Here is a 14,010-nt window from a genome sequence, read left to right as displayed (position 1 = left end):
ATGTTGTTGCCGAACAGAACTTCTTCAGTTCAGGGGCACCCAACGAGAGTATAGAGCGTTTTCATTGACGTACACGTGACTAGTGCCCATATTGGTTTACTAAAACAAAAGAAAGTATTTCCATAAAAATACAGTTCAATTCCCAAAGGTTTAGTTTGGGACACCAACATGGCCGCCATTTCTTTGTTTTGGGACACCAACATGGCTGTTGTGACGTCATGTGAAAACACTCTATTAAAGCAAAATACTTAAAATAATGTCTCCAGACTGTTCCTAGATCGTTTAGTTTCCTTTTAAAGCCATATTTGCGTCAGCTTATACAGTATGATCTGTTTCGGATGCCTTAGCTCAAAAAAGTCTCCGAAAGTTTTAAGAAATGGAATCTTATTTCCCAAGTTACGAGCTGTTATTGGCTTTACGAAAATACTAGTTGACATCATTTCATTTTATATTACTAGATATTTGCCCCTCTGAAAACAACGGAATTAGTTTCGAGTCCATTGTTACGAAATTTTGAGTTGAAATTATTTTTACGTAACTCATATCAAAAACGAGATAGCGTGTTTGGAAAACGATGTGCAGCCGAGTTTTTATAAACGACTTCGAGGTGTTTGGATATCTGATGAAACACACTTTCGAGTGTTTGACTGATGGCATCTCAAATGATCAATAATTCTTAGAAAGTTGGCAAAAGTTTATGGTAATTAGGAACACATATCCAAACCACGGTCACAGTAGTGATTTTCTTTGTTTTCTCATTATTAATGAGTTTGAGACTCGAAGAAAACTATATATTTTCCCTGCAACTAAACCCAAATTTTCGAGGCCATTACAGAAGACCTACCAAACAGATATCCGCCAAAGTGAACCGTTGAGACTGTCCCTGAGGAGTTCAGTTTGCTTTTATGGTATAACGGTCTCATGTCACACAGTCGTTTTTAGGGGGGGCCGTTTGTGAAAAGGAGGGTAATTAGCTTGGCAAGTTACGGCTAATGGTAACAATAGGTAAGCGTTGCCGTTTTTGGATCACTTTAGATTTGCGAAACTTCTTATTACTTAAATTTGATAGGCTTCATACTTTACTGAAGTTTTTCCTTTTTAGGTCTTGTAAGCTTCAAGTCGTCACTTTCACTATCGTCATCAGCCATGCCTCTTTGTTTTTTAAAAACGTAGTAAATTAGAATTCATGGCGTGTAATGTTCCGCTTCAATGTAAAATGTATCTTTTCAGTCCACATTTGCTAAAAATTAGCTGTTATATCGAAACAATGCAGTCAAACTGTAGTCTCGTATTTTAAAGGAAATAAAGCTGAGTGATACTCATCATGTGGAGGGAAGGAAATAGACGAGTTGGAGAACACTTAAGTCCTTTAATAGGAGTGGAGCGCATTGTTGAACTTAACTGAGGTAATATCGCTATAATCAGAAAACAAACGTGACTGAAACGAGCGATGAAAACTGATTTTGCGGTTTCCATAATAAGTTTGCATGGTGTCAACATGAACTCGTTTCACTGAAGCACGCTGATGATGACCGTGCCGTGATACACGTCTGAATCATTCAGTAGTTGTGTTGATCTTTTGTGTTTAACAACCTGACTTCACTTCAATGAGCGATTAAAATATAAATTTAAAAAATCCTGATTTCTTCCTTTAATAGTATATTAGTTGTTTTTATTGATGTGATTTTCAACAAACAGTGTCACAAAGATACTTTTCAATACTTCTTTAGGATTTCATCCACACTCTACCGATTAACAGCACCACATGAATTAAAGGTCTCAACATGATAATGGCGGCACAGTAAAGTAGTCATGCGCGCACGTGCAACCGCCTTTGTGGTATAATACACAATACCAAAAGGAAAGGGCATTTCAATAGCTTTTATTTGAATAATCACACTTTAAATTTTTCGTGGTAAAAAAGTAAACAGTTGCTCCACTGATCGAAGTTAAATAGGTTGTGATTACCGACTGATAGATACTTTACAAGGCCATTCATATGACCTTTAATTCCTGTTTGTGGACAAAAATGAAAATAAGCCAAAGATAGAGAATGTCACCCCAGATTTAACTGAAAAACTTAGACCATAGACCCTAATCCAGCTGCCAATTAACTTGATAGCCCAGTTGTTAGAGCACTGCACCGTTCAAGCCGGATCTTTTTCAGGCTTTCGTTTCGCAACTGCGTCGGCTGCGTACATGTTAATAGCTATGATATGTTATTTCTTCATGCTCAATTTCGGTTTCTCATGGCTCTGCCAAAAAGCTCAACGGGCTACCAGCAGAGCGTAACCAATCAACCGCGCGCCATAGCAACAAACCTCGAAGAAGTTCTGTGGTCGGGTGTAACTAAAGAACACCTAACACACTTTTCCTCGCATACTTTAAGTGTATCATTCCTCACTAAATCCTCAAAATTCATTTTATATCGTTAAAAAGCCTTTTAACATATTTCCAGCTATCAGACAGTCGGCATCTTGCTTTTGCGCTGCATCGAATGTCTAGGTCTAAAAATTCCGTATTCATCTCGGGCATACGTAAACTCAACATTTCCGTTGTTACCTCATGAATAGGTACTCCTAGACCTTTTGTTCTGGATTTTTGTTTTGAACTGGTTGCCTATGAATGCAATAAATTATTCGAATACACAGGCCCTAATTATTAACTCCTTTTTACCGCATTTTTTGGTAGCTTGTTTTGAAAACTTCTTGAAACTTCCGTCGCTTATAGAACGCAAACGCCAGTATGTGTAATTTTTAGTTTACCTAAAAAAAATGTCGCCGGTAGGTTCTAGTTGGGACGAAGACAAAAAAGAAATTCAGCCAAGAACAGCCTTCCAATCCAGATTTAAGGCAAGGGAAAACTTCAAACAAAATAGTTTTGTGGCCCTGTCACAAAGGTCACCGTGCTACAAAGCCAATAAACTTAACGACCTTGCACCATAGTTACAAACATCAGCTGAAGCCTGTCCCAAGGTGATCGAACTGAAGCCGGAACATCGGCCATCTTATCGGGGGCACTCAAAGGGTGTTTCGGTGAACCTCTGTTCAGAAGGCTTAAACAACCCTCAAAATTAGGATTCAATTTTAATAAAAAAAATAATAATAACTGAGTAAATTTGCTCAGTTTAGTGGAATGGCACCTCAAACTGCGGCAGCCGTAACACTGCAGAACCGAATCCCTTTAGTTTTTGGAGGAGTAACCGATATCCATGTTGAAAGTGAAGAATGAGCCCTACTAACTTTTTCTGAAAGCCAACAGCAGCTCGGAAAATCAGGGAATAAGAATCCCTTCCCTAAGAAATTCTGCGTCTTAAATTTTAAACTTAAGCATCCGAAGAGATCAGCCAGCTTACGTGAAAAATGCTAGGGCATAAAATGATCTCGCGAAAAAAAAAAAGGAAATAGGATTCCAGTATTTTTTTATTAAATCTTCTCCCTGGATATCCCTATTATACAATTTATAACCTTCTTTACTAAATACTCAAAGTTATTTCGAGAACGTGCGACAAACGATAACACACTTTTAAATTATTCAAAGCCACGTTTTACAAAGCCATGCATGAGAGATTTTCCGTCACCAATCTGCGCCTTGGTTTCGAATATTGTTCTATTTAGAATAAAGAAAACAAAGGTTTTAATATATATATTTTCCCTATTTCCTGCGTATAATTTGCTCTTGAATAGTTCTGGCTTTTTGTTTTGAATGATTTTCTATGAAAAAGAACATCGAACTTCTCGCTGTTAAATCTTTTTACCACATTTTTGAAGCTTGTTTTGAATTCCGAACTTTAACCTCCTACGCTGTTTACAGCACGCAAACACCGGTCGATGCAATTGTCACTTCACGTAAACGTTCTCGCATACACTTCTAAAAGAATAACCTATTGCTGGCTAGAATCATAAAGAAAACTAGCTGAGCTGGAAGCATTTCAAATAACTCGTATTTTGTTTTTTTAACTGAAACAGAGGCAAGGTGACAGAGTGATTAATTCCGGTTTTCCCTTCCGCTTTAATATCAGGGGCACCTAACGGAACATTAAAGCAAAACCATTAAAATATTGTCTGCGGCGGCGTTCCCAGATCGGTTTGTTGCCAAGGCAAGTCTGCGTAAGCAATACAGTATGAACTGTTCGCGTGCTTAAGCTGAAAATGTTAGTGGCATTAAGTGTTAGGAAACGGAATCATTTAGTCCAATATTTACAAGCTGTTGCAGTATCAGCTCACCTTACTTTGCCCATCCGGCCGAAAACCAAAGGAAATAGTTTTCCATTGTAACCAAATTTTGAGCTGACATTTTGTGAAGAAAATTAAAGATTTTCTTTAAACCTAAATTCGAATTTCTGAGGCGATAAAGGCCTTCCGAATAGTCCACCGAAATGAAGCTTCGGGTGTCCCTGTGGTTATGATTAGTGCATTACTTTGACTACATGTTGCCTTGACGGCGCGTTGCGTTATTACGCTCGTTTTTGGTGAAAAAAATTGTCGGTTTAACAATTTCTAACTAGGGTGTCTCAAGATTTCTGGTTAAAATTGCAGCTTTTCATATTAAAATTTGCGTCGTCACTTTGTTTTCCACACTTTTTTTTCCGCTTCCATTTCAAAAATTACATTCCTGTATAAGTGTTTAACCCTAAGGTCGCGGGGTTTCCTTTAACGAAAAAAAACTCATTGACACTGAACAATTAGCCCTTAGTTACAATCATTAGAATTGACGTCATTATATTGCAAATAGTATGTTTTTTTTCCTGTTTGAAGGTATTTAAACGGCTATATTTACTTCTAAAAACATTAAACGCCGTGAACAAACTACAAACTCAGGTAGATTGATCCAGGAACAAGAATCATGCGTGCTGTCAGCCTCGCTGCCTTGCTTGTTGTTGCCGCCGTGCTGAATGCAGAGTCACTGGATTCTGGTGAATCCCCTGAGACTCAGAGCAAACTTGACGAGACAGCTTATCCAGAAGAATTAGCTCACGATTCTGCAAGTGAGGGAGACTTTTCCAAGGATACACCCAGCGACGTTGAAACTGGCAAAGGTAGGCAGTTAAAATAATTTTTGTGAAATACCATTAAAGGGAGGGGTTCACATTTCAGCGCATGTGTATGAATCTAAATGTTTTTTTTCTCTTTCTTATCAACTTTATGGTCTTAAAAATCCCACTTACATGTACTTCAGTAATCACATTCTATAATTAGTCCAAGCAAAATGACTGATCTGATGACCAAAATTCACAGAAAATGCAAGTGGATTGTACTCATATTGTCGATATTGAATTAAGCGTTGACCCGTAGGATTTATTCCACGGTTGATGTGTTTACAGTTATTGAATGCAAAATAACGCAATCATATAAAAAATTACCACCCGAGTTACCTGTTCCCTTCCGAATGGTTCAAAAACATCGAATTAAATTAAACAGGCTTGGCTCATAGCGAGCAAAGGCGAAAAACTATTTTGATTCAAGGACATGCGCAGAACCGTGAACCCCTCCCTTTAAAAGTTGATATCTAGCCGGCCTTTCAAGGCGGCTGCGTAACAGCCACTAGTGACAGGCTATTATTTTTGTAGCCATGTCTAAGATTTTTTTTTATTTCAAATTTTGCTAATGACGAATTAAATTAATTTCTTATAACTACCCTGAATTCTGTGCAGCTGGTAGGTAAACCAAGACGAAAGAAACTGTAAACAAAAGCTTAAACAACCGCTGTCCTGCTGACGACAGAATGCGAGTAGCTGCAGTTGGTTTTGCTCTATAATGTTCGATCGAGAAGCGCGCGTGCTTCGCGTTTCTTTGGGTGAATATTTCCAATCTCTCGGGCCCTTCGAGTTTCCGTGCAGTCTCAATATTCTGTATAATAAAGATTGTAACTCTAATTTACATTATTCTATTGTGCGCCTCCGACCAGTTTCTCCGCGCGTGAATTCGTGCACACGTGGTTCATTTCACGTCCTAGTGATCCACTTAGACTTTTCTTGAAACAGAACTTCGAAGAGGAGAAAAAAACACGAAGTAGAGGGCGAGCTGACTTGTTTCTGGTTCGTAGTGGCGCTTCTTGTTATCTTGAAGTCTCTGCATTGTATTTTTTCACTTTAGTCATTGGTGTGTAACAGGACACTATTCGAGTCATTAAATCAAGTACTAACTGGGGTTTGCTGGGATCCATAAATAGTGCCTCCCCACCCCCCCCTCCCTCTTCCCCCCGTAGAGATTAGAAACCTACCCTGTCATGTTTTTAGAATAACGTTAAGCATGTAGCATAATAGGTTTAATGTTAAAAAAGTAGCTTTTACTATTTTGATTTTTTGTTTACCTGGTCTTTCTTTTAGTCTCTCAGTCTTTCTTTAGTTTTTAACTGAACACTAGCAAAAACGTTTTTGCTCATTTTTTAACAAGATTTTCCCAGTGAAGGCGACTTCTTTGACGGTGACAACACTGAAGATGTTGACGAAAACTCCCAAGGTAGTTGTATTTCATTTTCCTTACATAAAATACTTATAAAGTTACTGCAACATTGTGATCATTCAAGGAAATATTATTAAGATTTTTTCTTCTACGAAACAAGTATGTTGCTTAGTTTATTTACATTTCTTCTCAGCTAAATAATTATCTGAAATTTGTAGTTGCATTTGATTAGTTTTCCTTACACAAAGTATTTAGTAAGTTACTGCATCATCAATGATCAAGATTTTTTTCTTCTACTTGACAAGCATGTTTCTTGGTTTGTTCATATTTCTTTTCAACTAAATAATTACCTGAAATTTGTACTTTCGAGACAGTTGCATGCCTCCATGAGTGTTATCCTAACCTGCAGAAGAAATTGTCGGTATATATGTTCACCTCTTGCTATAACAACAAAGCCCCAGGCAAACTCGTCTCTCCAAACACTGTCTCCAGTTAGCGTGCGGTCATTTTTTTTTTTACAACCGTCACATATTGCAGTTAAACCAAATCATAATATTTTTTTGTTTACTGATCAGTCTATCTTTCGTTTTTTATAACACTGACAAAAACGTTTTTTTTTTTTTTTTTTTTAAAAAGATCTTTCCAGTGAAGACGCCTTCGTTGAGAGAGGAAACCCTGAAGACTTTCACGAAAACTCCCAAGGTAGTTGCATTTCATTTTTCTTGCATAAGGTACTAATAAAGTTACTGCATCATCGTGATCGTTCAAGGAAATATGACAAACATTTTCCCTTCTATTAGACAAGTATGTTGCTTAATTTGTTTATATTTCTTCTCAACTAAATAATTACCTGAAATTTGTATCTTCGAGACAGTTGTATGCAGCCACGAGTGTTATCCTAACCTGAGAAGAAATTGTCGGTTTATATGTTCATCTCTTGCTATAAAGACAAAGCCCCAGGCAAACTCATGTATTTACCCGTCGAATTCAACCTCACTCGGCTGCTCCACTCGTTAGTTTTAAACTCTCGCAGAAATAAGGATTAACTTTCATTGGCATATTCCAAACCAGTCGGATCAGTAGTATGTTTTGCGCGATTTTACATCATACTCAAACTATGACTGATAGTATTGGCTTTTCACCACTAATGAGCTGTAAATATTTTCGATAGTTTGTCAGAAAACGTGACTAAGTGGTTCTTGATATCTGACTCACGGGATTCACACATATCCACCTCTACTCGAGTAAATGATTGTGAATTACCATGTATCATCATCGCGTTTTATCATCATCATGTTAGTTTTGGTTATTTCTGAGGAGAAATCGAGAAGTCTAAAGAATGCCGGAACCAAGATAACTGAGCGCAGTTCAAAACATTTGACAAAATTTTCCCATCGATGTCGTGTACATATCTTTGTTCGAGGACCTCAAAGAATACAATTTCCAACCTCTCGGGCTCTTCGAGTTCCCGTGGAGTCATATTATTTTGTTGCGCGCCTCCGACCAGTTTGTCGGCGCGTGAATTCGTGCATACGTGGTTCATTTCACGTCCTATCGATCTGTTAAGACTTTTCTTGACACAGAACTTCGAAGAGGTGAAAAGACATGAAGTCGAGGGCAAGTTGACTGGTTTCTGGTTTGTAGTGGCGCTACTTTTTATATTGAGGTCTCTGGTATTTTGCCACTTTGTTTATGGGTGGTTAACAAAGACATACAGTAGTTGCGAGTTCAACCCTTCAGTTACGCTGTGTTAATTAGCTCCCAGAAGCTGGTTCGCTTAAGTTCACGATTGGGTCAGTTTCTAAGAATCACTTACGTTCACTTAGTCACGAACGTTTCGTTCAGTCACTGCAAACGGCTGTCTTCAGTTAGCGCTGCACTTAAGTACTGCGACACTTGATTAAATCAAAAGCATTTTAGTTTTAAAAACAAGATTTTCTTTAGACGTGGACGCCACGAAAATTTCACTTAAAAGCGAGGTCAATTTTTAATAACAACGGTCACAGTCTTTCTTTAGTTTTTAATAACACGGAGAAAAACGTTTTTGTTCTTTTTTAACAAGATTTTCACAGTGAAGACGACTTGGTCAAGGGAGAAAATACTGAAGACTTTCACGAAAACTCCCAAGGTAGTTGAATTTTATTTTCCTTACATAAAGTACTTATTAAGTTTCTGCATCATCGTGATCATTCAAGGAAATATGACCAACATCTTCTTACTATTAGACAAGTATGTTGCTTGGTTTGTTTATGTTTCTTTTTAACTTAATAATTACCTGAAATTTGTACCTTCGAGGCACTAGAGTTGCATGCCTCCACGAGTGTTATCCTAACCTGTAGAAGAAATTGTTGGGTTATATGTTCACCTCTTGCTATAACAACAAATGCTCAGGCAAACTCGTCTCTCCAAATAGTGTCTCCAGTTCAAATAGCGCACGGTCATAGTTGTTTCTTTTTTTTTTTTTTTCAATATAACAGCTGTTACATTTTGCAGTCGGAACCGAATCATTATTTTGTTGTTTACTGATCAGTCTTTCCTTTTTTTTCAGTAACACTGACAAAAACTTTTTTGTTCTTTTTTAACAAGATTTTCCCAGCGATGACGACTTCGTTGAGGGAGAAAACACTGAAGATGTTGACGAAAACTCCCAAGGTAGTTGCATTTCATTTTCCTTACATAAAGTTACTGCATCATCAAGATCATTCAAGGAAATATGATTAACATTTTCCTTCTATTAGACAAGCTTGTTTCTTGGTTTATTCATATTTCTTTTCAACTAAATAATTACCTGAAATTTGTACCGTCGGGGCAGTTGCATCCTGCCATGAGTGTTATCCTAACCTGAGAAAAAATTGTCGGTTTATATGCTCACCTCTTGGTATAACAACAAAGCCCCAGGCAAACTCATCTCTCCAAACAGTGTCTCCAGTTAGCGTACGGTCATTATTTTTTATTACAACTGTCAAATATTGCACGTTAAACCAAATAATTATTTTACTGTTTACTGATTAATCTTTCCTTTTTTTTTTAAAAAAAAAACACTAACAAAAGCTTTTTTGCCCATTTTTTAACAAGATTTTCCCAGTGAGGATGACTTCGTCAATGGTGAAAACACTAAAGATGTTGACGAAAACTTCAAAGGTAGTTGCATTTCATTTTTCTTACATGAAGGTCTTATAAAGTTACTGCATCATCCTGATCATGCACAAAAATATGATAAAGAGTTTTATCTACTACTTGACAAGTATGTTGCTTGATTTGTTCATATTTCTTTTCAACTAAATAATTACCTGAAATTTTATCCGTCGAGGCTGTCGCATGCGTCCACGAGTGTTATCCTAACCTGCAAAAGAAATTGACGGTTTATATGTTCACCTCTTCCTATAACAACAAAGCCCCAGGCAAACTCGTCTCTCCAAACACTGTCTCCAGTAAGCATACAGTCATTTTTTATGACAACTGTCAAATATTGCTCGTTTAAACAAATCATTATTTTGTTGTTTACTGATCAGTCTCTTCTTTTTTGTAAAAACCACTAACAAAACCTTTTTTGCTCTTTTTTAACAAGATTTTCCCAGTGAAGACGACTTTGTAAAGGGAAAAAACACTAAAGATGTTGACGAAAACTCTCAAGGTAGTTGCATTTCATCATCCTTACATAAAGTACTTATTAAGTTTCTGCATCTTCGTGATCATTCAAGGAAATATGATCAAGGTTTTTTTTTTCTTCTACTTGACAAGTATGTTACTTGGTTTGTTCATATTTTTTTCAACTAAATAACTACCTGAAATTTGAAGTTGCATTTTATTTTCCTCATAAATTACTTATTAAGTTGCTGCATCATTCTGATCATTTAAGGAAATAAGATCAAGAGTTTTTTTTCTACTTGACAAGTATGTTGCTTGGTTTGTTTATGTTTCTTTTCAACTAAATAATTACCTGAAATTTGTACCTTCGAGGCAGTTGCATGCCTCCACCAGTGTTATCCTAACCTGTGGAAGAAATTGTCAGGTTTATATGTTCACCTCTTGGTATAACAACAAAGCCCCAGGCAAACTCATCTCTCCAAACACCGTCTCCAGTTAGCGCGTGGTCATTTTTTTAATAACAGCTGTCACATATTGCAGTTGAACCAAATAATTTTTTTGTTGTTTACTGATCAGTCTTTATTTCTTTTTTTTAATAACATTAACAAAAACTTTTTTGTTCTTTTTTAACAAGATTTTCCCAGTGAAGACGACTTCGTTGAGGGAGAAAACACTGAAGATGTTGACGAAAACTCCCAAGGTAGTTGCATTTCATTTTCCTTATATAATGTACTTAAAGTAAACAAACTGTCATCTTCATCAACATCATCACCCAAGGAAATATGATCCCCATCCACTTACACCATAACAATAATAATATATACTTATACAGCGCCAAATCAATACTTGCTCATGGCGCTTTACAATGAATAATGATAACACGAAGGATTAGAAAATTAAGTTAAAAACTAGAATTATCTATAAAAAAAAAAAACATTCTAACACAAAAATCGCTTTTTAGAGCCATGTTAAGCAGATAATTTTTTAAACGTTTCATGAAAGCGTCTATGGAACTGCAAAATCTTTAATCCAAAAGGTAGAAACAAATCAAGTTCAGCTTAAACTGGTCACTTGGAAAACTGTTACAAGAAACACATTGTGTTCCTTAAATGCACTCAGAATCCAGAAAGCTCGTCTCTAAGTTATAAATGAAGCCAAGAACTGAAAGAATCTCTGGTTTAAAAAATTATGATAAAAGGTTAAATTCTTGTCGATAGAGAGTGGGGTTGGTTTAAGCAAGGCTGTAGATAATGTTTAAAACACAAGCAGCAGTGTTTTATCAGGATCTAAAACCACGAGAAGAGCCGAGTGGTTTAAGACCCGATAAAACACGTGCTGCGAGTTTTTTGAACGGCGTTAAAAACATTCCTGGAAAAGCGTGTGTCAAGAGAATTCACAACAGTGATGTTTTTGTAAACGTTGGAAATTAGCATACGAGAAAAAACATTAAACACCGCATACTAAAAAGGAGGAGGTTTTATCGGGTTTTAAAACCACTGCACATAGTGTTTTATCAACCATTTGACAGGTCAATGGGCTTATAAATTATTAATGAGTTTTTGAACAGGTTAGATTATGTTATTTTCGTGTTTTCTTGTTATCAGCTCCGCTGTCTTTTAATGTTATACATTTCGTTGCATAGCTTCCTTCATACATGTAGCTTAACCAGTCCCAGATTTTGTTTTGACAGTTAAGTTCATTTTGTTTTGTTTGTTTTTTTTTTTTTTTTTTTACAAAGGCTTTTTTAATGGCATTTAATAATGCCATCACCTAAAAACGCTAACAACTATTTGATACTATTAGTAGATACCACCAGTTAAAGGCTGGTGAGGAAGGGCGTGCATCTATTTTTATTTTCCTTTCTTTGCTTTCAGGCAAAGACATCTTCTTGCGGTCGGTTGGCCGATGTGTCCCGGTGACGCCTAGTCCAGTAAGTTGTGGTGCACAGCAGAAATACAACCCATACACTCAAGGGTGTTGCTACAATAGCAGAACGCGTACGTACCGGGTGTACAGCAGGAGAACACAACAGTGTTGCGATGGAAATGTCATCAGCGCTTACTCGCAGTGCCTCCTAAGACGTTGTAGGACCGTAGTCTACAACATACTCACTCAAGGCTGTTGCTACAATAGCAGCACGCGTAATTTCACGGTGTACTACAGGTCGAGACAACAGTGTTGCTATGGAAGTCTCATTAGCAGTTCTTCGCAGTGCCTCCCTCGTTGTGGTGTAACTCCTTACAACCCAGTTACTCAAGGGTGTTGCTACAATAGGCAAACCCGTAAGTTCACAGTGTACTCCAGGTTTTCTAGACAGTGTTGCTCTGGAACTCTCATTAGCAGTTCCTCGCGGTGCCTTCTAAGACATTGTGGTGTAACCGCTTACAACTCACTCACTCAAGGGTGTTGCTACAATAGCAGAACGCGTAATTACACGGTGTACTACAGGTCGAGGCAACAGTGTTGTTCTGGAAGTCTCATTAGCAGTTCTTCGCGGTGCCCCCAACGTTGTGGTGGTGTAACTCCTTACAACCCAGTTACCCAAGGGTGTTGCTACAATAGGCAAACCCGTAGGTACACGGTGTACAGCAGGTTGAGCCGCCAGTGTTGCCATGGAAGTATCATTAGCAGTTATTCACAGTGCCTCCCACGTTGTGGTGGTGTAACTCCTTACAACCCAGTCACTCAAGGGTGTTGCTACAATAGCAAAACCCGTACGTACACGGCGTACTACACGTCAGGGCAACAGTGTTGCTCTGGAAGTCTCATTAGCGCTTACTCGCGGTGCCTCACAGGACGTTGTGGTGTAGTAACCTACAACGTACTCAACCAAGGGTGTTGCTACAATAGCAGAACGCGTAGGTACCAGGTGTACGACAGGTCAAGTCACCAGTGTTGCTCTGGAAGTCTCATCAGCAGTTGTTCGCGGTGCCTTCCACGTTGTGGTGGTGTAACTCCTTACAACCCAGTTACTCAAGGGTGCTGCTACAATAGCCAAACCCGTAGGTACTCGGTGTACAGCAGGTTGAGCCGTCAGTGTTGCTATGGAAGTATCATTAGCATTTCTTCGCGGTGCGCCCGTTGTGGTGGTGTAACTCCTTACAACCCACTCACTCAAGGGTGTTGCTACAATAGCGTAACCCGTAGGTACGTGGTGTACTACACCTCAAGTCGACAGTGTTGCTCTGGAAGTCTCATTAGCGCTTACTCGCGGTGCCTCATAGGACGTTGTGGTGCACGTACCTACAACCCAGTCACTCAAGGGTGTTGCTACAATAGCAGAACGCGTACTTACACGGTGTACAGCAGGTCGAGCCACCAGTGTTGCTCTGGAAGTCTCATCAGCAGCTCTTCGCGGTGCCTCCCACGTTGTGGTGGTGTAACTCCTTACAACCCAGTCACTCAAGGGTGCTGCTACAATAGCCGAACCCGAAGGTACACGGTGTACAGCAGGTTGAGCCGCCAGTGTTGCTATGGAAGTCTCACTAGCAGTTCTTCGCGGTGCCTTCCACTATGTGGCCCTTATCGCTACGTTCCACCGACCCAGAGGTGCTGTGGTAACAGAGTCTACAACATATACTCTCAGAAGTGCTGTCCTGGAAACCCTACCAGTGTTGTCTCCAAATGTTCCTCCTGTCCACGCGGATAACTGCAAAGACGAGAGAAACTGCCAAAACAAGATAGCTGCCAGAACTAAATAGAACTGATTAGACTTAACATTTTTTCCTTATTTTAATGATCATCGTTAATTTTTTGTCGATTGCATACAAGATACGTTTTCGTGATGTGGGAGGAAGTGTGAACTATAAACGGACTTTGTATTTTCTGATCCTGGATTATATTTTACCACGGACGCTCTGAAGATTTTTTAAGCCACCTTTCCCTTTGGTTTAATTAAGTAACACTTGATGTTATTGTAGGGTGTGACGTTGCAAGGGATAGTTTAGAGTGTTATAAGGATCTTTTTGCATCATTTGGTCTATTATTTTAGTAGTAATAAAGTAAAATGCAGCTATAC

General features: G+C 38.4%; 1 protein-coding gene across 24 annotated transcripts; it reads left to right on the top strand.

Annotated features, from left to right (window-relative positions):
* Nucleotides 1-4,765: 4,765 nt before the first annotated feature.
* On the top strand, nucleotides 4,766-14,010 carry LOC146485918 (uncharacterized). 24 transcript variants are annotated; one of them, XM_085102157.1, is made up of 9 exons: nucleotides 4,766-5,038; nucleotides 6,396-6,461; nucleotides 7,041-7,106; nucleotides 8,467-8,532; nucleotides 8,991-9,056; nucleotides 9,480-9,545; nucleotides 9,973-10,038; nucleotides 10,627-10,692; nucleotides 11,867-14,010. In XM_085102157.1, exons 1-9 carry the CDS (start codon nucleotides 4,846-4,848, stop codon nucleotides 13,639-13,641), a joined length of 2,430 nt encoding a protein of 809 aa, XP_084958283.1. In that variant the 5' UTR covers nucleotides 4,766-4,845; the 3' UTR covers nucleotides 13,642-14,010. The 24 variants fall into 24 exon arrangements, with proteins under 24 accessions (XP_084958283.1, XP_084958300.1, XP_084958293.1 ...); XM_085102174.1 differs by lacking the exon at nucleotides 7,041-7,106; XM_085102167.1 differs by lacking the exon at nucleotides 8,467-8,532.

This window comes from Pavona decussata, unplaced genomic scaffold (assembly GCF_977016875.1).
Source record: "Pavona decussata unplaced genomic scaffold, jaPavDecu1.1 SCAFFOLD_23, whole genome shotgun sequence".
NCBI classification, from domain to species: Eukaryota; Metazoa; Cnidaria; class Anthozoa; order Scleractinia; family Agariciidae; genus Pavona; species Pavona decussata.
Note: the sequence above shows the minus strand (reverse complement) of the source record. Positions and strands in the feature narration are given on the sequence as shown.

What these genes read in the sequence shown, in the direction of transcription:
- LOC146485918 (XM_085102157.1), top strand. Translation starts at nt 4,846, where the DNA reads ATGCGTGCTGTCAGCCTCGCTGCCTTGCTTGTTGTTGCCGCCGTGCTG. An exon ending in CTTTCACGAAAACTCCCAAG is followed by an intron (nt 7,107 to 8,466) that starts GTAGTTGCATTT and finishes TTTTTTAACAAG; the next exon opens with ATTTTCACAGTGAAGACGAC. An exon ending in TGTTGACGAAAACTCTCAAG is followed by an intron (nt 10,039 to 10,626) that starts GTAGTTGCATTT and finishes TTTTTTAACAAG; the next exon opens with ATTTTCCCAGTGAAGACGAC.